Raw genomic sequence first — 25,122 nt, 5'->3', positions numbered from 1 at the left:
GCAGGCCCTACCACTGCTGTGATTTGCTGCCTGGAGGCACTTACCACATCCTGACACAGGAAGGATGGACTGGACCCAAATAGAGTATGGTGGTCTCACTGCCCTGAGATATCACAGAATAGAGTTTGAGAAGGCTGAAGCAGCTTGAGTTTCCAGGGAGCCAACCAGAAAAGGAATACAGGAGAGAGAGAGAGAGAGAGAGAGAGAGAGAGAGAGAGAGAGAGAGAAGAAGAAGAAGAAGAAGAAGAAGGAGGAGGAGGAGGAGGAGGAGGAGGAGGAGGAGGAGGAGGAGGAGGAGGAGGAGGAGGAGGGGGAGGAGGAGGAGGAGGAGGAGGAGAGGGAGGGGGAGGGGGAGGGGGAGGGGGAGGAGGGAGAGAAAAAGAATAAACGAACAAAAAATGAAGGGGGGGGAAGGGAAGTCTCCACAAAACTGCATAGGAGTCCTCTTGAGTCTTTGGCTAAATATTAAGTTGCTCATTTCATAGGGTGGAATTCCACAAGGCTGAGCAAAGAACAGCTAACAGGGAAAAAAACACCTTGCAGGGAACTATAAACTGAATAACTTCTGAGCTCACACAGAGTTGGAAAATGTTTAAGTGCTTACTAACCAGAGTTAAGTACTTAATATCTAGAACCTCGTTGAACATTCAGTGGAGAACCCAGAAAGTCCAAACTTTAGGAGTAGGCCTAAACTAACCATAGTTAAACTCCCTCTAACAAAGCTTGACAATAATCCTTAAAAGTATTAAATTGATGAGCAAGTAAATTAACTCCCTAGCCAACAAAATTGAAGTCTTAATGAAGACAACAAAATCCACAAACTCAGGAATGTAATATTTGTAACACACAACATCCAATAAAAAATTGCTAGGTGTGCAAAGAAGCAGGAAAATGTGACCTTTAACCAAGAGAAAAATTGATCAATAGAAACAGACAGAGAAATGACAGAAATCACTTAATAGACAGAAAGCAATTTTTAAAAAGTTATAAGTCAATGTATAAGTATTTTTATTGAGGGCTTATTTTGTGCTGTTGTTTTAAGAGCATTATATATTATCTCATTTATTCCCACAACAGTCTTATGAAGGAAGTAATTTCTGTATTATTTTGAGAAAGCTAAAGCATAGAAAGTTTAAGTAACTTGCCTACTGTCAACCCAGCTTCTAAGCATTAAGGCTAAGATCTGACCCCAGGTAATCTGGGTCTAATGGCTGTGTTCTTTTCTATAGTACCAGACTCCTCAAAAAGAACTTTAATACAGCTATTATAAATATATTTAAGGATTTAAAGAAAAACATAATGAGAGAAACAAAACTAGGTATAGAAATTCTAGAGGAGAAAAAAATGCATTATCTAAACTGAAAATGTATTAAGTGGGCTTTTTTTCCCCAGCAGGTTAAACATGGCAGAAAAGAGTGAACTTCAAGACAAGCAATAAAAACTATCAAGACTTGCCCAGCCAGAGTGGCTCAGTGGTTGAGCATCAACCTATGAACCAGGAGGTCATGGTTCGATTCCCCGTCAGGGCACATGCCCGGGTTGTGGGCTCAATCCCCAGTGTGGGGCATGCAGGAGGCAGCCGATCGATGATTCTCTCTCATCATTGATGTTTCTCTCTCCCACTCTCCCATCCTCTCTGAATTCAATAAAAACATATATGTTTTTTAAAAAACTATCCAGACAAGTTCAGGAAGAAGGAGGGCTGAAAAAATTAACAGGCCCTTAATAAAATGTGGAAACACATTAAATAATAAAACACTTGTAATTAGATACCTAGAAAGGTATTTTACAAATGTGATGAAAATTATAAACCCACAAAAGAAAAAAACTTTTCAACAAATGCCAAACAAGAAACACATACACACACACACTCTACAAGGTACATCATAGTCAAATTGTTGAAACCCCATGATAAGGACAAAATCCTAATGTAGCAGTGGGGGTGGTGGGTTGGACAGAGACATTAGGGGAGGTATAGATAAGGAAACATCTGACTTCTGATCAGAAGCAATGCAAACCATGTAACAATGGGACAAGATCATTCAAGTGCTATCAATCAAAAAGTATATCCAGTGAAAATTTTCTACAGAAATAAAAGCAAAATAAAGATACTTTCAGTAAACAAGGACAGAGAGAGTTTAAATACAGAACAATGGCACAACATTAAATATTAAATCCTGAAGGAAAAATGCTATTCATTGAAACTGATTAAAAAAAAAGAACGAGGGATTTCCAGTGCAACAAGATGGAATAAGCCCATTAAATTCTATTTATCCTGCTGCTTACAAATAAAAATTCTGAACCAAATACAAAAAACAAACAAACAAACAAAACCCAACTATCAAAAGACTGAAAAGTAAATAAAACCAGGAATATTGAGAAAGAGAAGTCAAAATCTAAAAAAGTAACCCATAGGAAGCTGAGTTTTCCCTCTTTACCTCTTTTCTCTTGCTTCTGTGAGTCAAGTTCGGGCACCCATGGGTGGCACCTTTCTTTCCAGCTAAAAGGTCATGAAAAGAAGCTTTATGAGCCACAGAGTAAGGAGGAAAATCTCCATTTCTTTTTTTTCTTCTTCTTCTTTTTTTCTCTTTTCTCATGATGGTGAGCCCTCAACCAGAGTCAGCATGGATGACCATGACAGCAGCCAAAATTCTAATAGAAACTCTGATATAAACCACATCTTTCAGGCCAGAGGACTGGGAAAAAGGGGCCACTTCAGGCCAAAGAATATGAAAAGAATCACTGTTTTGTTTCTCTTTGTTATCTCTCTGTTTTGCCCAAGAACAATCCTAGTGTCAGAAACTGTGCACAAGTTGTACAGATAGGAAAAAAAAGTGAGTTCACGGAAAATCTCAGAGAGGAGAGAGCTATAGAGGGAAACATGTTAATTCTGTCAAGAAACTAGCCCAGAGTCCCAGCTCGTCTCTGAACAGCACTAATGTGGATGTGGAGACAGACTCAAGGCAGCATAACAAAGGCTTTAAGAAAAAACTAAAGTTTGAAACACACCCAAGCCTCAGACCAAACAACATAATGTTCAAAACTTTCCTGGATACGATTAAAATTAATCAATACACAAAAAATGTGAGCAATAATTATGGAAAGGATAATCAATAAGTGCCAATAATAAGATGATCCAGACCTAAAAAACTGCAGCTGAGAGAAACCAAGATGGCAGCATAGGTAAACACCTAAACTGCTGCCTCACACAACAATTTCAAAACTACAACTAAAAGACAAAACGGACATCATACAGAACCACAGGAAGGCTGGCTGAGTGGAAATTCTACAACTAGAAGGAAAGAGAAAAGCACACTAAGACTCAGAGGAGCTGCATGAAGCAGAGATACCGAGGCGCATGCGGAGAGGGCAAGCAACTGAGTACATGGCTGGCTTTCTGAATCGGGAGGGAGACAAAAGCTCCCGATGGCTCTGAACTCCAGTTCTGGCTCTGAACTCCAGTTCCGGGAGAGACCCTGGGGACCCAGACTCATTCGGGGAGAAACTGGACTGTCTGGCAGTGGGCAAAACCCAAGGGCGGCTTTCTCTCAGAGGTGCTTGCAGCAATTACCACGGGACACTGAGACCCAGGGGCCTCCTAGGGCAGGGCTGACGGGAAGCCAATGCTGTCTGCTCTGCCCTGAGACTCCGCACACCCAAGCTGAGCACAGAGGCTTTTGCAAGTCTTGTCTCATAAGGGTGTCTCCAGCACAGAAGTTCTCCCAGCATAGACATAGCTGATCCTCACAGCCAATTGGCCTGGAGGTCAATTCCTCCCATGATACCAACAACAATCAAGGCTTAACTACAACAGGACTGTGCACACAGCCCACAAAGGGGTGCACCAAGAGTGTCCACCTCAGGTAACTGGGGAGGCTGAGCCACTGGGCCCTATAGGACACCTAGCACACAAAGCCACGCTATCAACTCAGGGAAGCAGCCAAAATGCAGAGACACAGAAACAGGTCACAAATGAAAGAAATGGAGGAAAGCAAACAACTGGATATAGAGTTCAAAACCACGGTTAAAAGGTTTTTCAAGAATTTTCTAGAAAAGGCCAATAAATTTAGCGAGACCCTCAAGAATAAGAAAAAGGACCAACTAGAAATTAAGCATACACTGACTGAAATAAAAAATAATATACAGAGATCCAACAGCAGACTAGACGATCACAAGAATCAAGTCAAAGATTTGAAATACAAAGAAGTAAAAAACACCCAACTGGAAAAGCAAAAAGAAAAAAAAATTGGAAGATAGTGTAAGGAGCCTCTGGGACAACTTCAAGCGTACCAACATCAGAATTATGGGGGTGCCAGAAGAAGAGAGAGAGCAAGATACCAAAACCCTATTTGAAGAAATAATGACAGAAAACTTCTCCTACCTGGTGAAAGAAATAGACTTACAAGTCCAGGAAGTGCAGAGAACCCCAAACAAAAGGAATCCAAAGAGGACCACACCAAGACACATCATAATTAAAATGCCAAGAGCAAAAGACAAAGAGAGAATATTAAAAGCAGCAAGAGAAAAACAGTTAGTTACCTACAAGGGAGCTCCCATAGGACTGTCAGCTGATTTCTCAATAGAAACTATGCAGGCCATATGGGAGTGGCAAGAAATATTCAAAGTGATGACTAGCAAGAACCTACAACCAAGATTACTCTACCCAGCAAAGCTATCATTCAGAATTGAAGGGCAGATAAAGAGCTTCACAGATAAGAAAAAGCTAAAGGAGTTCATCACCACCAAACCAGTATTATATGAAATGCTGAAAGGTATTCTTTAAGAAGAGGAAGGAAAAGAAAAAGGTAAAGATAAAAATTATGAACAACAAATACTTATCTATCAACAAGTGAATCTAAAAATCAAGTGAATAAAAAATATGATGAACAGAATAAACTGATGAATATAACAGAATCAGGGGCATAGAAAGGGAATGGACTGGCAATTCTCGGGGGGGAAGGGGTGTGGGGGGTGCGGGAAGAGACTGGACAAAAATTGTACACCTATGGATGAGGACAGTAGGGGGTGTAAGGGCAGAGGGTGGGGTGGGAACCAGGTGGAGGGAAGCTATGGGGGGGGAAGACGAACAATTGTAATAATCTGAACAATAAAGATTTATTTTTTAAAAAAAAAAAGATGATCCAGATGTTGGTATTATCACAAAAAAACTTTAAAGAAGCTATCTATTATAACTATATCCCATAAGGTAAAAGTAAACATTCTAAAAAATAAATGAGCCCTAACCGGTTTGGCTCAGTGGATAGAGCGTCGGCCTGTGGACTGAAGGGTCCCAGGTTCGATTCCGGTCAAGGGCATGTACCTTGGTTGCGGGCACATCCCCAGTAGGGGGTGTGCAGGAGGCAGCTGATCGATGTTTCTCTCTCATCGATGTTTCTAACTCTCTATCCCTCTCCCTTCCTCTCTGTAAAAAAATCAATAAAATATATTAAAAAAAATAAAAATAAAAATAAATGATAAGGTAGTTCTAAGTAAGTAAATAGAAATTACTATTTAAATAGAAAATTTAAACTGAAAAACACAATATCTAAAATTAAAAATTATAGCAAAATGGAAACAGAGGAAAGAGTCAGTAAACTTGAGTTTAGAGCATAAAAACTGTTCAATCTACAGAACAGAGCCTACTGAGGATCGAGCCTACAACCTGGGCATGGGCCCCTACTGGGAATCACACCGTAACCTCACAGTTCATGGGTCAATGCTTAACCCAGGGGTCCTCAAACTTTTTAAACAGGGGGCCAGTTCACTGTCCCTCAGACCGTTGGAGGGCCGGACTATAGTTCAAAAAAAAAAACTATGAACCAATTCCTATGTGCACTGCGGTCCCGGGACGTGTTGGCTGCTAAGCAGGACAGGCAGTGGCACCCGGCGGGCCGGATAAATGTCCTCGGCGGGCCGCATGTGGCCTGTGGGCCATAGTTTGAGGACGCCTGGTAACCACTGAACCACACCAGCTGGGCCAAAATTGAATTTTTAAAAATCACACAAGATACAACTCTATGTTTTCTCTAATAAAGACACCAAGTATAAAGACATAAATTAAAAGTAAAAGGATACAACAAATATGCCATGCAAGCACTAACCAAATATAAATATTACTAAGAATAAAATGAAATAAGACATGATAATAAGAGAGTCAAATCATCAAAAGAAGACACCTAACAATTCAAAATTCATGAAGCAAAATTTAACAGAATTGCAAGGAGAAACAGGCAAGACAAAACTTGGAGATATCAGCACTCCTTTATTGGTAATACATGTTACAGACAGAAAATTCATAAGGATACAAAAGACCTGAACAAAACTATTAACCAAACTGACCTAATTGACATTGAACACTCCACCCAACAACAGCAGAAAATTGTGTTCTTTTCAAAGTGTACAGGAAACGTTCAGTAAGACAAACTATAAAATAAAACTTAAAAGTTTTTAAATAACTGAAATCAAACCAAGTATGTTCTCAGATAATATCAGAATTAAGCTGGAAATCAGTAAGAGAAAGATAATTGGGAAAATGTCCAAATATCCTGACCTAAAACACACATGAATAACCATGGGTCAAAGAGAAAGCCAAATGGAAAATTAGAAAATATTTTAATTGAACATAAATGAAATTCCATTACAACATAATGAAATTTTTTAAATACAGCTGAAAGTTACTAGAAGAAATTTTTGCATTACATGCTTATATTAGAAAAAGAAGAAATGTGCCAAATCAATGATCTGAGCTTTCAACTTAAGAATCCAGAAATAAGAAGAGCAAATTAAACCCAAGGCAAACAAAATGAAGGAAAGATAATAAAATAAGAACAGAAATCAATGAAATTGAAATAAAATTTAAAAACAGAAGCAATTGGTATCACAGAATGTTGGTTTTTTTAAAAATCAATAAAATTAGTAAACCTCTAGCCAGGATTACCACCAAGAGAGAGATTATGTAAATTACCAATATCAAGTATGAAAGAAGGGACATCACTATTTAACCTACAAACATAAAAAAACAATAAGAGGATATTACGAATAACTTACCCTCTGTTAACTCAACAACTTAGATAAAATGGACTAAATTTCTTAAAGGATACAAATGATTAAAGTTCACGTAAAAAGAAATAAATAGGAAGAGAAACCAAGATGGCGGCATAGGTAAACACCTAAACTGCTGCCTCGCACAACAATTTCAAAACTACAACTAAAAGACAAAACGGACATCATACAGAACCACTGGAAGGCTGGCTGAGTGGAAATTCTACAACTAGAAGGAAAGAGAAAAGCACACTGAGACTCAGAGAAGCTGCAGGAGGCAGAGGTACTGAGACACGCACGTGGAGAGGACTGGCAACTGAGTGCGCGGCTGGCTTTCTCAAGGGGGAGGGAGACAAAAGCTCTCGACCGCACTGAACGCCAGTTCCCGGCAAGCCTCTGGGGACCCAGACTCATTCAAGGAGAAACTGGACTGTCAGGAAAGAGAAAAGCACACTGAGACTCAGAGGAACTGCGGAAGGCAGAGGTACCGACGGGCACGCACGCACACGCGGAGAGGGCGGGCAACTGAGTACATGGCTGGCTTTCTCAATCAGGAGGGAGACCAAAGCTCCCGATGGCTCTGAACTCCAATTCCGGCTCTGAAATCCAGTTCCGGGAGAGACTCTGGGGACCCAGACTCATTCGGGGAGAAACTGGACTGTCTGGCAGTGGGCAAAACCCAAGGGCGGCTTTCTCTCAGAGGTGCTTGCAGCAATTACCACGGGACACTGAGACCCAGGGGCCTCCTAGGGCAGGGCTGATGGGAAGCCAATGCTGTCTGCTCTGCCCTGAGACTCCGCACACCCAAGCTGAGCACAGAGGCTTTTGCAAGTCTTGTCTCATAAGGGTGTCTCCAGCACAGAAGTTCTCCCAGCATAGACATAGCTGATCCTCACAGCCAATTGGCCTGGAGGTCAATTCCTCCCATGATACCAACAACAATCAAGGCTTAACTACAACAGGACTGTGCACACAGCCCACAAAGGGGTGCACCAAGAGTGTCCACCTCAGGTAACTGGGGAGGCTGAGCCACTGGGCCCTATAGGACACCTAGCACACAAAGCCACGCTATCAACTCAGGGAAGCAGCCAAAATGCAGAGACACAGAAACAGGTCACAAATGAAAGAAATGGAGGAAAGCAAACAACTGGATATAGAGTTCAAAACCACGGTTAAAAGGTTTTTCAAGAATTTTCTAGAAAAGGCCAATAAATTTAGCGAGACCCTCAAGAATAAGAAAAAGGACCAACTAGAAATTAAGCATACACTGACTGAAATAAAAAATAATATACAGAGATCCAACAGCAGACTAGACGATCACAAGAATCAAGTCAAAGATTTGAAATACAAAGAAGTAAAAAACACCCAACTGGAAAAGCAAAAAGAAAAAAAAATTGGAAGATAGTGTAAGGAGCCTCTGGGACAACTTCAAGCGTACCAACATCAGAATTATGGGGGTGCCAGAAGAAGAGAGAGAGCAAGATACCAAAACCCTATTTGAAGAAATAATGACAGAAAACTTCTCCTACCTGGTGAAAGAAATAGACTTACAAGTCCAGGAAGTGCAGAGAACCCCAAACAAAAGGAATCCAAAGAGGACCACACCAAGACACATCATAATTAAAATGCCAAGAGCAAAAGACAAAGAGAGAATATTAAAAGCAGCAAGAGAAAAACAGTTAGTTACCTACAAGGGAGCTCCCATAGGACTGTCAGCTGATTTCTCAATAGAAACTATGCAGGCCATATGGGAGTGGCAAGAAATATTCAAAGTGATGACTAGCAAGAACCTACAACCAAGATTACTCTACCCAGCAAAGCTATCATTCAGAATTGAAGGGCAGATAAAGAGCTTCACAGATAAGAAAAAGCTAAAGGAGTTCATCACCACCAAACCAGTATTATATGAAATGCTGAAAGGTATTCTTTAAGAAGAGGAAGGAAAAGAAAAAGGTAAAGATAAAAATTATGAACAACAAATACTTATCTATCAACAAGTGAATCTAAAAATCAAGTGAATAAAAAATATGATGAACAGAATAAACTGATGAATATAACAGAATCAGGGGCATAGAAAGGGAATGGACTGGCAATTCTCGGGGGGGAAGGGGTGTGGGGGGTGCGGGAAGAGACTGGACAAAAATTGTACACCTATGGATGAGGACAGTAGGGGGTGTAAGGGCAGAGGGTGGGGTGGGAACCAGGTGGAGGGAAGCTATGGGGGGGGAAGACGAACAATTGTAATAATCTGAACAATAAAGATTTATTTTTTAAAAAAAAAAAGATGATCCAGATGTTGGTATTATCACAAAAAAACTTTAAAGAAGCTATCTATTATAACTATATCCCATAAGGTAAAAGTAAACATTCTAAAAAATAAATGAGCCCTAACCGGTTTGGCTCAGTGGATAGAGCGTCGGCCTGTGGACTGAAGGGTCCCAGGTTCGATTCCGGTCAAGGGCATGTACCTTGGTTGCGGGCACATCCCCAGTAGGGGGTGTGCAGGAGGCAGCTGATCGATGTTTCTCTCTCATCGATGTTTCTAACTCTCTATCCCTCTCCCTTCCTCTCTGTAAAAAAATCAATAAAATATATTAAAAAAAATAAAAATAAAAATAAATGATAAGGTAGTTCTAAGTAAGTAAATAGAAATTACTATTTAAATAGAAAATTTAAACTGAAAAACACAATATCTAAAATTAAAAATTATAGCAAAATGGAAACAGAGGAAAGAGTCAGTAAACTTGAGTTTAGAGCATAAAAACTGTTCAATCTACAGAACAGAGCCTACTGAGGATCGAGCCTACAACCTGGGCATGGGCCCCTACTGGGAATCACACCGTAACCTCACAGTTCATGGGTCAATGCTTAACCCAGGGGTCCTCAAACTTTTTAAACAGGGGGCCAGTTCACTGTCCCTCAGACCGTTGGAGGGCCGGACTATAGTTCAAAAAAAAAAACTATGAACCAATTCCTATGTGCACTGCGGTCCCGGGACGTGTTGGCTGCTAAGCAGGACAGGCAGTGGCACCCGGCGGGCCGGATAAATGTCCTCGGCGGGCCGCATGTGGCCTGTGGGCCATAGTTTGAGGACGCCTGGTAACCACTGAACCACACCAGCTGGGCCAAAATTGAATTTTTAAAAATCACACAAGATACAACTCTATGTTTTCTCTAATAAAGACACCAAGTATAAAGACATAAATTAAAAGTAAAAGGATACAACAAATATGCCATGCAAGCACTAACCAAATATAAATATTACTAAGAATAAAATGAAATAAGACATGATAATAAGAGAGTCAAATCATCAAAAGAAGACACCTAACAATTCAAAATTCATGAAGCAAAATTTAACAGAATTGCAAGGAGAAACAGGCAAGACAAAACTTGGAGATATCAGCACTCCTTTATTGGTAATACATGTTACAGACAGAAAATTCATAAGGATACAAAAGACCTGAACAAAACTATTAACCAAACTGACCTAATTGACATTGAACACTCCACCCAACAACAGCAGAAAATTGTGTTCTTTTCAAAGTGTACAGGAAACGTTCAGTAAGACAAACTATAAAATAAAACTTAAAAGTTTTTAAATAACTGAAATCAAACCAAGTATGTTCTCAGATAATATCAGAATTAAGCTGGAAATCAGTAAGAGAAAGATAATTGGGAAAATGTCCAAATATCCTGACCTAAAACACACATGAATAACCATGGGTCAAAGAGAAAGCCAAATGGAAAATTAGAAAATATTTTAATTGAACATAAATGAAATTCCATTACAACATAATGAAATTTTTTAAATACAGCTGAAAGTTACTAGAAGAAATTTTTGCATTACATGCTTATATTAGAAAAAGAAGAAATGTGCCAAATCAATGATCTGAGCTTTCAACTTAAGAATCCAGAAATAAGAAGAGCAAATTAAACCCAAGGCAAACAAAATGAAGGAAAGATAATAAAATAAGAACAGAAATCAATGAAATTGAAATAAAATTTAAAAACAGAAGCAATTGGTATCACAGAATGTTGGTTTTTTTAAAAATCAATAAAATTAGTAAACCTCTAGCCAGGATTACCACCAAGAGAGAGATTATGTAAATTACCAATATCAAGTATGAAAGAAGGGACATCACTATTTAACCTACAAACATAAAAAAACAATAAGAGGATATTACGAATAACTTACCCTCTGTTAACTCAACAACTTAGATAAAATGGACTAAATTTCTTAAAGGATACAAATGATTAAAGTTCACGTAAAAAGAAATAAATAGGAAGAGAAACCAAGATGGCGGCATAGGTAAACACCTAAACTGCTGCCTCGCACAACAATTTCAAAACTACAACTAAAAGACAAAACGGACATCATACAGAACCACTGGAAGGCTGGCTGAGTGGAAATTCTACAACTAGAAGGAAAGAGAAAAGCACACTGAGACTCAGAGAAGCTGCAGGAGGCAGAGGTACTGAGACACGCACGTGGAGAGGACTGGCAACTGAGTGCGCGGCTGGCTTTCTCAAGGGGGAGGGAGACAAAAGCTCTCGACCGCACTGAACGCCAGTTCCCGGCAAGCCTCTGGGGACCCAGACTCATTCAAGGAGAAACTGGACTGTCAGGAAAGAGAAAAGCACACTGAGACTCAGAGGAACTGCGGAAGGCAGAGGTACCGACGGGCACGCACGCACACGCGGAGAGGGCGGGCAACTGAGTACATGGCTGGCTTTCTCAATCAGGAGGGAGACCAAAGCTCCCGATGGCTCTGAACTCCAATTCCGGCTCTGAAATCCAGTTCCGGGAGAGACTCTGGGGACCCAGACTCATTCGGGGAGAAACTGGACTGTCTGGCAGTGGGCAAAACCCAAGGGCGGCTTTCTCTCAGAGGTGCTTGCAGCAATTACCACGGGACACTGAGACCCAGGGGCCTCCTAGGGCAGGGCTGATGGGAAGCCAATGCTGTCTGCTCTGCCCTGAGACTCCGCACACCCAAGCTGAGCACAGAGGCTTTTGCAAGTCTTGTCTCATAAGGGTGTCTCCAGCACAGAAGTTCTCCCAGCATAGACATAGCTGATCCTCACAGCCAATTGGCCTGGAGGTCAATTCCTCCCATGATACCAACAACAATCAAGGCTTAACTACAACAGGACTGTGCACACAGCCCACAAAGGGGTGCACCAAGAGTGTCCACCTCAGGTAACTGGGGAGGCTGAGCCACTGGGCCCTATAGGACACCTAGCACACAAAGCCACGCTATCAACTCAGGGAAGCAGCCAAAATGCAGAGACACAGAAACAGGTCACAAATGAAAGAAATGGAGGAAAGCAAACAACTGGATATAGAGTTCAAAACCACGGTTAAAAGGTTTTTCAAGAATTTTCTAGAAAAGGCCAATAAATTTAGCGAGACCCTCAAGAATAAGAAAAAGGACCAACTAGAAATTAAGCATACACTGACTGAAATAAAAAATAATATACAGAGATCCAACAGCAGACTAGACGATCACAAGAATCAAGTCAAAGATTTGAAATACAAAGAAGTAAAAAACACCCAACTGGAAAAGCAAAAAGAAAAAAAAATTGGAAGATAGTGTAAGGAGCCTCTGGGACAACTTCAAGCGTACCAACATCAGAATTATGGGGGTGCCAGAAGAAGAGAGAGAGCAAGATACCAAAACCCTATTTGAAGAAATAATGACAGAAAACTTCTCCTACCTGGTGAAAGAAATAGACTTACAAGTCCAGGAAGTGCAGAGAACCCCAAACAAAAGGAATCCAAAGAGGACCACACCAAGACACATCATAATTAAAATGCCAAGAGCAAAAGACAAAGAGAGAATATTAAAAGCAGCAAGAGAAAAACAGTTAGTTACCTACAAGGGAGCTCCCATAGGACTGTCAGCTGATTTCTCAATAGAAACTATGCAGGCCATATGGGAGTGGCAAGAAATATTCAAAGTGATGACTAGCAAGAACCTACAACCAAGATTACTCTACCCAGCAAAGCTATCATTCAGAATTGAAGGGCAGATAAAGAGCTTCACAGATAAGAAAAAGCTAAAGGAGTTCATCACCACCAAACCAGTATTATATGAAATGCTGAAAGGTATTCTTTAAGAAGAGGAAGGAAAAGAAAAAGGTAAAGATAAAAATTATGAACAACAAATACATATCTATCAACAAGTGAATCTAAAAATCAAGTGAATAAAAAATCTGATGAACAGAATAAACTGATGAATATAACAGAATCAGGGGCATAGAAAGGGAATGGACTGGCAATTCTCGGGGGGGAAGGGGTGTGGGGGGTGCGGGAAGTGACTGGACAAAAATTGTACACCTATGGATGAGGACAGTAGGGGGTGTAAGGGCAGAGGGTGGGGTGGGAACCGGGTGGAGGGGAGCTATGGGGGGGGGGGAGAAGAACAATTGTAATAATCTGAACAATAAAGATTTATTAAATTAAAAAAAGAAAGAAAGAATCTGAATAATCCTATAATTGGTATAATATAAATCTAATTAGCCATTAAGAAATCTAGTCCTTGGTAGGAAAATGGATAAATTATCTTATCTATCTATATAAAAGCCTAAGCGACAGTTCGACCATTCGACCAGTAGCTATGATGTGGACGGACCACCAGGGGGCAGACGCTCAATGCACAGGTATGGAAACATGATACAGATTGATGAATCTCCGAGGGAAGAGGGGAGGAGGGAGAATGGGAAGAGATTAACCCAAGATCTTATATGCATACTAGAGGCCCGGTGCACAGATTCGTGCACTGGTGGGGTCCCTCAGCCTGGCCTGCGGGGATTGGCTCTCTGACATTGCCCAATGTGTCTCGGATTGCGAGAGGGCACCGGCCAGGCCAAGGGACCGAACCCACCGGTGCATTCGTGCCTCTAGTATTCACATAAAGGAATAAAACACAGAAATTAAAAAAAGAAAGAATACTGGTATACACAACGACATTGATGAATCCTACAGAAGTCATATTACGTAAAAGAAGCCTAACACAAAAGGGTACTAGTACATATAATATCATTCTATATACATGAAGTTCAAAAATAAGCAATAGTAATTGATTACATGGAAATCAGAAGAATGCTTACCTTGGGCATGCAGTGATACAGACTAGAAAAGGACTGGAGGGAACTATCTGGGATATAAGAAATGCTCTGTATCTTTATCTGAGCAGTGATTATATGGATTCTGCACATGTGAATTATCATCAAGCTGTACACAAATTAATGTATTCAATACTATTTATTATATTTGTCATTCTTCAATTAAAAAAAAAAAAAAACATTTTCTGATGTAAAATGCAGGTTCTTATGTCCTATACCAGAGATTCCTTTCCAAAAAAGTTTGGAATTGAGAAAATTGACTCCAATGGAAAAAAACACATTTTGAGAAACCTTGGGGAGGAGCCATATAAACCATTTTCAGGACTACTGAACTGTTAACTAAAACCCAAGACCTACCTCAAAGTCTGGTACCTGTGTACTGCTGCTCCTTAAGCCAAGGGTTGGTTGAAAACATAGGTGGATGAAGCAGAATCTCAGCACTTTTTATGATTGTATATTCATTTTTCTACTACCTTATATGTTTATTCTTAATAACCTACACTGAAGTCTTTCATATAAGTTATAGCATACAATGCTCTAGAGACTCCATGAGGAAGTCAAGACAAGTTTTGTATTACCTCCTTTAGGAACAAAGATCCAGAAGCTCAACAAGATTAAGGGAGTTTCACAAGATTTCAAACCTAATAACAGGCATCTATACTAATAAAAGCCTAGGTGGCCCTCGCGCCCTCGCGCAACACCCTCACGTCGTCACAAGGTGGCCGTCCCCACATTGTCACAAGATGGCCACCCCCACGTCATCACAAGATGGCCACCACAAGATGGCTGGCAGGGGAGGGCAGTTGTGTGCAATAAGGCTGGCAGGGGAGGGCAGTTGGAGGTGAACAGGCCAGCAGGGTAGGGCAGTTGGGTGCAATCGGGCTGGCAGGGGAGGGCAGTTGGGGGCGACCAGGCCTGCAGGGGACAGCAGTTGCGGGGGAGCAGGCTGGCAGGAGAGGGCATTTAGGGGCAACCAGATTGGCAGGGGAGGGCAGTGGTGGGAGACCAGGCCAGCAGGGAAGGGCAGTTGGGGGCAATCAGGCTGGCAGGAGAGGCCAGTTGGGGGCCATCGGGCCGGCAGGGGAGGGCAGTTAGGGACGATCATCTGGCAGGGGAGCAGTTAGGTGTCAATCAGGCTGGCAGGGGAGCAGTTAGGGGTGATCAAGCTGGCAGGCAGAACTGGTTAGGGGCAATCAGGCAGGCAGGCAGACAAGTGGTTAGGAGCCAATAGTCCCGGATTGGAGAGGGTGCACGCTGGGCTGAGGAACACCCACTCATGCACGAATTTTGTGCACCAGGCCTCTAGTATATCATAACAGAATCTAAGTCTTCCATCTCCTTTTCTAGTGTCCTCTGCCCCATGGAACATTTACTTTAATTATCTGGACTGAGAATGTGGAAATGATCTATAAAGAAGATTCACCCATGCCCACCCTCATGAACCATATTCCAATAAAAACTGAATAAAAGATAAATAAGAGGAAAAGAAAAACCTAGTCAATGGCTTAAATTTTCCATTGGCTAGTTGACTCCCTTTAGCCTTTTCCTTACTCCCGAGAACTCTGACTGCCACCTCTGCATGCACCTATTGTTACTTAACCACAATGACAGGGTCAAGGCAAAAAGACTTTTAATTAAACAAGTTGTTGGGTATATCTTACCCAAGGGAGCTCTCCTTCTGTCTAGTCTGGGACCTTCCACTTTCTGGGATGCCTACATTTTATCACCAAGTGATTCTGATTCTTGGGAAAAGACCCAAGCTCAGAGCAGCCCTGCTGGAAAATCCGTCACAAGATTTACTGAAGAAAAAAAAAAAAAGTTGTTCTGAGAAATCTGGCTCACTAAAACAGGTACCAGAATACCTCCTACCCCCTCACTACCTCACTGCCAGGCCAAAACCCTCTTTTAACTTCTCCTTTCTCACACCTTGACCTGTGTAAAAGAGCCAGGTCATCACTTAGACTAAGAAACACTGGCCACATCCTACACCAGAGGACAAACAATGGCACTAAGGGAGAAAGCATTCATAGGGCTCCTTGATAGCTTTATTCACAGCTCTGTCCATGTGACTCCTGAACATCTATAATCATTCTCCCCAATACTCCCTATTCTTCACCTAGTCCCAAGCAGAGATGATGTCCATGAGCTTCTTTTGGAGGCAATCACTCAACTATGGCTTATAAAAACAAACAAAAAGCACACTCCACCTATAAAATGCTGTGTGGTTGCTTAACAGCTTCTTTTAGGTTGAGGTACTTTCCTGAGGCAACCTCCCACCAAAATCCCTGGGCCCTGTGTTTCCATGGAATCTCAAAGGCTTAACTGCTATTAACGGGCTCATGTCCATTAACCAATTGGTACTTTCCATCTCTCTCTCCTGCCTTCCACTTGACAATGAATGGTGAGGCTAGAAATGTAAGGAAAGGGCACAGCTTCAGCTAATTATAACAAAGAAGTTACCGGAGGCCAGTGGCCCAGCACCTCTCTGGGCATGGAGGGGCTTGAACTGCATAGTTCTCTCTGTTAGGGAAGATCCGCTATCAAAAAACTACTCTTCTGTAATAGCTCTGTCTTGTTCTTCCTCAGTATTTGATTTCACACTTTTAAAAAGTTAAGGCTTGGTGTCTTTCTATAGAAGAAAAATAATTGGATTGTGAATATAGTGCTTTAATCTTTGGACTGAATCCAGGGTCAAAAAACCTACAAGAAGATACAAGTTGATAGAAATTAATTAAATACCACACCTCAATCCTTTTTCTCATCCACAATTTGGAGAAAGACAGACCTCCCATAGTGAGAAAATAGAAACTAGCACCCTGGTTTCTCTCCCCATTTCCACCAGATCCCATCTCTTATCTCTTAGAAATTAGAAGTTCGTCACATGGGGAACCCACAGCTGCTAGGGTTGCCACATATGGCCACAAATAAGGACTGTACAACTACAGATGGCACCATACAAATAGACTAAAATGTATATGCAATGCTGGGGTGTTGTTCCTGCTAGGGAAAACCATATGGTTCATATTGATGGAGTACTTTATTTTGTATATTTTATTGGATTAAGGATTTACATGTATCATCTAATTTAATCTCCATGACAACATCTCGAGATAGGAACTATTACTATTCCCATTTTTCTAATAATGAAACTTGGCCTCAAAAATTTTAAGTCAAGGCTATCGAACACCAATATTTTTTGCATAACCTTATAACAAGGATAAATTAAAGTTTTTCATCTATTTACATGTTTTGGTTGTTTATAATCTGCATCTTGAGATGATTCCCTTAGTGGAAAGAGCCCGCATTTGAACTAAAGTTCTGTGGTCCTAGTCAGTAACACAGTATCTAGCACCTCATAACCTCTCAATACATAAATGAAAGTTTCATATCTATCACTTCCTACCTATATAACCTTGAAAAAGTATTTTCAAACACCTAGATTTGGTTACTCCATTTATAAAATAAAACAAATACATGCGCTACCTACTGTAGGATTGGTAAAAATAATAAATGTGGAAGTGCATTATAAATTGTAAAGTCTCACACAACTACAACAGGACAGTATCCTATGTAATAAAGAGGTAATATGCAAATTGACCCTCACACCCTCACATCACAAGATGGCCACCCCCATGTCGTCACAAGATGGCCACCCCCACGTCATCACAAGATGACCACCCCAAGATGGCCGCCCCACATCATCACAAGATGGCCGCCCCATGTCATCACAAGGTGGCCACCACAAGATGGCCGCCCCCACATCATCACAAGATGGCCATCCCCACATTGTCACAAGATGGCTGGCAGGGGAGGGCAGTTGGGGAGCACCAGGCCTACAGGGGAGGGCAGTTGGGGGGGACCAGGCCTGCAGGGGAGGGCAGTTGGGGGTAATCAGGCTGGCAAGGGAGGGCAGTTGGGAGCGATCGGGCTGGCAGGGGAGCAGTTAGGTGTCAATCATGCCAGCAGGTGAGCGGTTAGGTGTCAATCAGGCCAGCAGGGGAGCGGTTAGGGGGGCTATCAGGCTAGCAGGCAGAGTGGTTAAGGGCAATCAGGCAGCCAGGCAGGCAAGTGGTTAGGAGCCAGCAGTCCCGGATTGTGAGAGGGATGTCTGACTGCTGGTTTAGGCCCAGTCCTATAGGGGTCCCAGAATGGAGAGGGTGCAGGCTGGGCTGAGGGACAACCCCTACCCATGCATGAATTTCATGCACCGGGCCTCTGGTAATGGTTATAAAGGCAAAATGTCCTTTAGGAGTCAGGCTGAGCAAATTCCCATGAAGTGAGTTTATCAAGCAGTAATCTGTAATCAGAAGAGTGGCAAGGGACCGCAACTTCTGCAGACCCAACTCTTCCTCTCTTCTCCCTCCAGGCTAGTCCCTCCCGACCTTCACCTTTCAAATAGCTATATTTACTCACAGCATTGCAAAAGGTTTTCAGGTAGCCAGTAGAAATCCACCAAATCTAGAATTAATATCATCTTCTCTGTCCAATGACTTGTTGATGCACACACCTATAGATGCATCTTAATGCTGTGGTGAGTATGCCTCCTCACACTGTATATACAGACAACACCCCACAGAAATACTCTGTGTTTAATCTGGAGGCAGAGAAGAATAAACCCAGTAATTTCAAAATATTTTTCATTAACATTCTTCTTGTAAACACTTCCCACCAACTTCAAAGATGCATGTGCAATTATTTTCTTTTTCTCTTAGAAACACCAATACTCAAAGACTCTCAAGAGTTATATCTCACCATGGCAATCACTTTGTAAGTTATATATATGTCTAATCACTATGCTGTACATCTGAAATGAATACAATATTGTACGTCAACTGTAATTGAAAAATTAAAAATAAGTTAATAAAACCAAAAAAAATAGTTGTATCTCAAAATATCCTGATTCCTGTCACTGTTCCCCACACCAGATCTCCTGCCCATAGTGGCTTCTCAACATTTGAAAATATAGAACTGATTAATTATGAACTCTGTGGCTTGTCTGACCCACATCTCACCTTACTCTTTGCTCCCTTGGAATTCCATTCCATAGTGTGGTAGTATCAATTGCAGAAAATAAGGTTTCCCTGATACCCAATCTGAAGTTTCCTTCTACAAGTATCATCCTATTACTTCTATGGGCCACACTATATAATTCCTCTCCTTCACTGCCACTCTCTCTCTTCAGATATCTGTAGATTGTTATCATAACTTTCTCTTCATTGCTACTTGGCCCAGCCATATATATTTAATTATTTTCATCTGTCATCATAAATCAGTCCCTTCAACTCTTAAATCAGCTCTCTGCTCTTCTCTGGACTAGTTCCAACTCTCCCAATTCACCTCCAATAACTGATATTTCTTCTGGGAGCTCCAATTTCATTTCTATCTTCATTAGCTCTCTTTGTCCTTCCAGAAATGAAATGGGAAGGGACTGACAGATATGTGAGGTTAAGAGTCAGATGTATTAAATTACATACATCTATTTTAAATTGATCAGGTCTTTTCACAGTACATGTGAAATCCCTAATCATATAGCCCCTTTCTTGGAGTGGAAAGAAGTAGAGTGATTACAGGGAAATAGGTTCTCCTAAACCACAAATCATCATCCTCTAGGCCTCTGCCTAGGAATGGCAGAAGCAAAATGTTAAAACATCTATAAAATAGGCTACAAAATGCAGCTGTAAGCCATATGGTGGCCTCCGGGCAGACATCTTTTCTGAGGTTTGGGCTCATGGGGCACTATCACTGATACAGTCCCAGCAATAGCCTCTCTACCTCTTTTCCAGGAATGGGTGCTATGGGGAGCTGCCTCAGACTTTGAAATGCTGACCCCATTTGTGAGTTCAAAGCAACCCACATAGAAAAAAAATAGCATTTCATGTATTATAAGTCCTCTCAGGCATCCTTTTGTCCTCTCAGCCAACCCAAACTACAAGAAATTCAGTTATTCCTTTGTCTTGACTGGGTACTTTTCCATTTTTACCCCATCCCTAGTTATGGTCCTACGCAGATTTAGGAAGCTATCTTCAGTCAGATAAATGAACTACTCTAGGCCCCTCACCACAACAGTAACAGAACTCCCATCTTCTCCTCTTACCTCACAACAGATAACCCATCAGCATGGTTGTACCCCTCAAGACCAGACCACCAGTCACTTGGAAAGAATCAGGAAGAGATAAACTAAGTTGTGCCTATTTTCCCTTTGTATACTTAAAGAGCCTATGTCACGGGAGAGTTAAATGTCTTTTCTATAAATCACAGCCTATATAAAAAGATTAAAATCCATTGCCTCAAACATGATAAATTGTAAAATCAATCCAAGTGTGAGAACCTAAGCTTAAATTTTCAAACAAGAAAATGAATGAAACCATAATGATGTAAGTTGCCCCAAACACAAAACATGATATGCAGGTGTGTCCATTCCCTGTGCTTCAATGTCATCGTGGCTTCTGTGGTTTATACATGCAACATTCTCTTTTAGAGCCTAATGTTTTTGTAATGGATATAAAAATGACTTCTATATGAATGTGGACTTTTCTACTTTCATGTCTATGAGCATCTCTAGAGCTTTCCCATCATCTCTTGTTAAATGACCATGGGTTCTAACAGTCTAGATCCACTACTGATCCGCTACTGCTGGGAAGGTCTTACAATGGACACTATATCTGAATGTAAGACAAGAAGCTAGTCCTGCATGGCCAGATGCCTAACTGAAGACAGTATACGTCTCAGAGCAGGATAGTCAGCCTTTTCCAAGTGTGATCACCACAAGGCCCAAAGTGCTTTTCAATAAGTTGGCTGTCTCTCTGGAGGTCATAGGGAGCTCATCCAGTTACACTTAGTGTCTTATTTGTTCCCATCAATTATCATTTGATCCAAATCCTGCTGAAAAAATGCTTGGCCAAAATTTCTAGCTTTTTAATGGCAGAATCCTGGCTCTTTCTCAAACAGGATGCTAGATGTGTAAAATGATACATAAGGGCTTGGTCCAGTTGCCAAATGGACTGTGCTGCTGAGGGAGGACTTGGGGTGCTCACAATGCTTCCCTACTGTCAGTATCAGAGCAGCTCTTAAAGCACACTCCTCTCTACATGAAACTCCCCCACTCAGCAGCTTCATCTCTTATCTAAGGCTCGATTAGAGTATATTCTTCAAATGCAATACACATGTGACACTTCAGAGACACCCACTAATAACGTCATGCAACCTGTTTGTATTAGGCAAGATCAGGACCACAGAAAGACCCCTTTTACCTGTCACCAACATCTAACAACAGGTGATCTAGACTGCTAGGGCCTGTGGTCACTTAACAAGAGGTGATGGGAAAGCTTTAGAGATGCTCATAGACATGAAAGCAGTAAAGTGGGCGGAAATCCACATTCCCAGAAAAGTCATTTTTATATCCATTACAAAAACATTAGGCACTAAAAGAGAATGTTGCATGTGTAACCCACAGAAACCACAATGACATTAAAGCACAGCTGTTCTTTACAAAAGTTTCTGTGGTGAGACAACAGTATTGGTCTCCTAACTCATCCGACCCTACCTCTTACTATGGATTAATATATATTCCAGCATTGAGTAGAAAGGGGTCATTTTAGATGCCAATGCCATGAATGTTAATGCTGAAATATGCATCCAAACTCTGTTTTCCTTGAGGACCACATACCAGTATGTTTACTGAGCAATGACTGAGGAACCTCAGCTTTTGAATATCCCTGCTGATGAGAGGATTGCATGTATGTGGGAGTATGTGTGTGTTGGGGCAAGCATGGAGATACTTGTAGCTCTACAATGGGCTTTTTTCAATGCTTTCCATCCAATTAATACTAGACATTAGTAACCACTGGAGCATAAGAATTTCATTTCTTTCTGACTATGAGAATGACATAAAAGATGCTGGGTTTGCTCAAAGGAATTAGTGTAGGCTTTTAAAAGGCATGGTTTCTTTTCTGTGCTTTCTCATTCATTTCCATTATCTATTTTATTTACAAGTCTTTCCCCAGTGGTCTTATAAGAGAAATACCCATTCAAAACCACCCGATTTTCCAGTTAAGGATACTATGGGAAGAGACAGAAGTAATTGCCTACACACATACACACACATATATACACACACAACCAACTCAGTGAATGTGGGCAGAAAATGGGAGAGTAAATGGAACAGAAACCTCATTTCGGGAGTCCCCAGCAGAGAGATCTGCAGTGAAACAGGCCTGCCAGAGACCGTCATCCAGAGCTGCTGCTGCTGCAGACATTCAAGCTAAGAATTGGAGGGAAGGAAGGGGGCAGGGGAAGAGAGGGAAATCACCTATTATCTCTCCCTGACTTCACAGTGACTCCCCAAAGGAAGACAATCTTAGCAACTTCAGTCCCTCTCTTTGCATCTTCCTCCTGTCCCCTGTCCCTTAGTTCCTCTAGGATTCTCTCACCAACATCTAAGAGGAAGAACAAGAGTTTGAGAGTAGATAGCAGACTGGGGTTGGGGAAGAGGGAGTAGAATGAATTCATGAAGAAGAGGCAATCCCTAGGTAACCTAACATTTGAAGGAAACAGCTGGATGAAATTCAATAATATGACCAGGAATTCTACATTCCCTGAGAAAGTATACCACATTACCCAAACCTGTGGTAGCCAAGCAGAGGAACAAGAGGAAGGGAAGATGGGCAATAGTTTTGAGATCTAGAACTAAACTTGAAACATACAAGCAATAGGTTCATTTCAACTGTCCCAGGGACCCCCAAAGAAGGGCATCAATTTTGGTTGGGATCCTGTGTAAGTCAGAAGGAGGCATTCTGCCAAGAGCAGAAAACTTTTTTCCCAATTTGGTTGCTGAAGAGGAAAGAAGACCCTCAGGGAAAGACTGCCTTCTTGGGGAGGTGGGGGGGCGGGGGGTGGGAAATATGGTCTAACAAGGGGGAGAGGTTTGCAGAAGGAGGAAAGGGGGCCAAGAACCAGAGACTGGGGTTTTGGAAAAGGGAGTTAATTGACAGTGGTTCCAAATTGATGTGTCTAAAAAAACAAATCCCTACAAACTCAGGCGGGAGCTGCTCACCGATCCTGAAGATCTGAAAGAGAAGGCGGGGCTGAGAGGCGCGGATCGCTGCTGACAGCTTTCCCTCTCTGCCCACTTCGGACGCCTTCTTCTCAGGCATCAGGCGGATCCTCAGCCGCCCTTCCCCATGGCGAATCCACCAGCTGAACAGCTCGCTGAGGTTGAACTGGAGCAGCCCTGCAGTCGCCTCCTCTGGGGGCCCGACACAGCCCTCAAGAATCGCCTCCTCTCCCAACTCTAGCACAAGCTGCTTGGCCCGCCGTAGCTTGCGAACCGAGCCGCCCTTCAGCACCCTGGACAGCGTCCGTGCCGGGGCTGGCGAGCTGGCTCCCGCCGTCCTAACTCCGGGTGGTGGCCCCACTAGCCTAAGCAATGGGGCGCAATCTAGAGCCAGCGAGCTGCGCGCCTCCAGCCTGCTAGCCCTTGGCTGCGAGGGGGATGGCGGCAGCAGCAGCAGCTCCCGGGCATAGACTCGGAAGAGCGAGGGCACCACGAAGTCCACCGCTAGGCTCTTCCTCTGCAGGCGCGAGTAGCTAAGCGGCTCCCGGGGCTGCAGCGCAGACCCCATGGCCAGGGAGCCCAAGCTCTGGTTGGTCCCGGTCTCGGTCCCAGTGCCAGAGGCTGCTGCTGAAAGCAGAGGCAGCAGCAGCCATAAGAGTCCTATGGCTCCCATCCCGCCAGAAAGGTTATTTATATTAGTCTCCCGACTCTCCGGAATCCAGCCTCACCCTTCTTTTCCCAAATGAGAAGGGGCTCCAAACAGTCCTTGGTCCTGAAGGCTCCTTCCACCTGATTTCTATGGAATTATGCGTGCACTCGGTTTTCTCGCTTTCCTCCAACTGCAAGGAGGCCAGCAGGAGTCTCAATAAAACAGGGCTGAAAGCTCAGGGGCGTGTCAAGAAACCCTGAAGTGCACTGGGCTTAGCAGCTGAGACCCTGTGCCTCTTTTGTGACGCGTCCCCGCGCACCCCGTCTGTAGCTCGCTGCCCTCTGGAAGGAGAGAAACTACAATGGTTGAAGGTAGGTGGCAATTGGGTACTGTCCTCTCCTGCCTCCCATGGCCTGATCTGTGGTCTGTCCGCTCTCGATTTGGCCTCCAAAACTCAACTTTCCAGCTGGATACAGTGGCTCTGAGCTGTTGTCTGTTGTCCTGGACGCTGCTGCACACCTTTGGGCTCCTCTGAGCCTCTCGCCCCTTGAAGGAAGGGAAGGGGTGGCGATGGCAGAGACTGCTTTCTCGTGCACCCTCCTGTGACCCTCCGGAGCAGGAAGTCTTTGGGTTGCACCGCTTGCTAAACTTCTGGGCTTGAATTGAGCCCCCGCTGTGAAGCGGAGGCTCAAGCCTCCGCAGCGCAAGTTTGAAGCAGCATCCTTGCTCTCCTCCCGCGTCTCTTCTCAGAGTTCTCGGGCACTACCAAAGCACCCCAGCGGCAGCAGCAGAATGAAAGCATTCAGGACAGGAGAGCCTGAAATCTTGCTGCCCCGTTCTCACCCATCGGCAGCCTCCGCAGCTTCGGATAGGCTGGCCGGAGGGCGGCTGGAAGGTGCCGCGTTGCCCCGCGACCCTCCGGACAGCGGACAGCGGCGGCGCCGGGAGGTGCCAGCTGCTACTGCCGCTGCTGCCCTGGAGCCGCTGGATCCCACCTGCCTGGGCGCCCGCCACTCACATCTAGCTGGCAGAGCCGAGAGCGCGCCCGGGAGGGGGCGGGACTCAAAAGCTTACTCCTCCGCCGGGGCCAGACCTACGCAGGCCTGTCCCGCCCTGCTCGCATCCACCTACCAATGGCGTGGCGATGTCGGCTCTTATGCAAATCTGCAGAGGCCTGGGCATTCATTGAGAAAAGCACAAAGCTCGCCCCACCCTCCCTCCACCCCTCTCTCCTCTCCTTTCCCATTCCTCC

The 25,122-nt window shown here is 43.0% G+C and overlaps 1 protein-coding gene across 1 annotated transcript in view; it reads right to left on the bottom strand.

Annotated features, from left to right (window-relative positions):
- ALK (ALK receptor tyrosine kinase) overlaps positions 1-24,753 on the bottom strand; it is a 612,725-nt gene extending 587,972 nt beyond the window's left edge. Inside the window, exon 1 of the mRNA XM_080686359.1 lies at positions 23,222-24,753. Coding sequence (XP_080542485.1) covers positions 23,222-23,894 — 673 coding nt within the window. The 5' untranslated portion in view covers positions 23,895-24,753. The remainder of the gene's footprint in view (positions 1-23,221) is intronic.
- Between the last annotated feature and the right edge of the window lie 369 nt (positions 24,754-25,122).

The sequence above is a fragment of the Plecotus auritus genome, assembly GCF_963455305.1.
Source record: "Plecotus auritus genome assembly, chromosome: 8".
NCBI classification, from domain to species: Eukaryota; Metazoa; Chordata; class Mammalia; order Chiroptera; family Vespertilionidae; genus Plecotus; species Plecotus auritus.
This window is presented reverse-complemented; position numbering and strand designations above follow the sequence as displayed.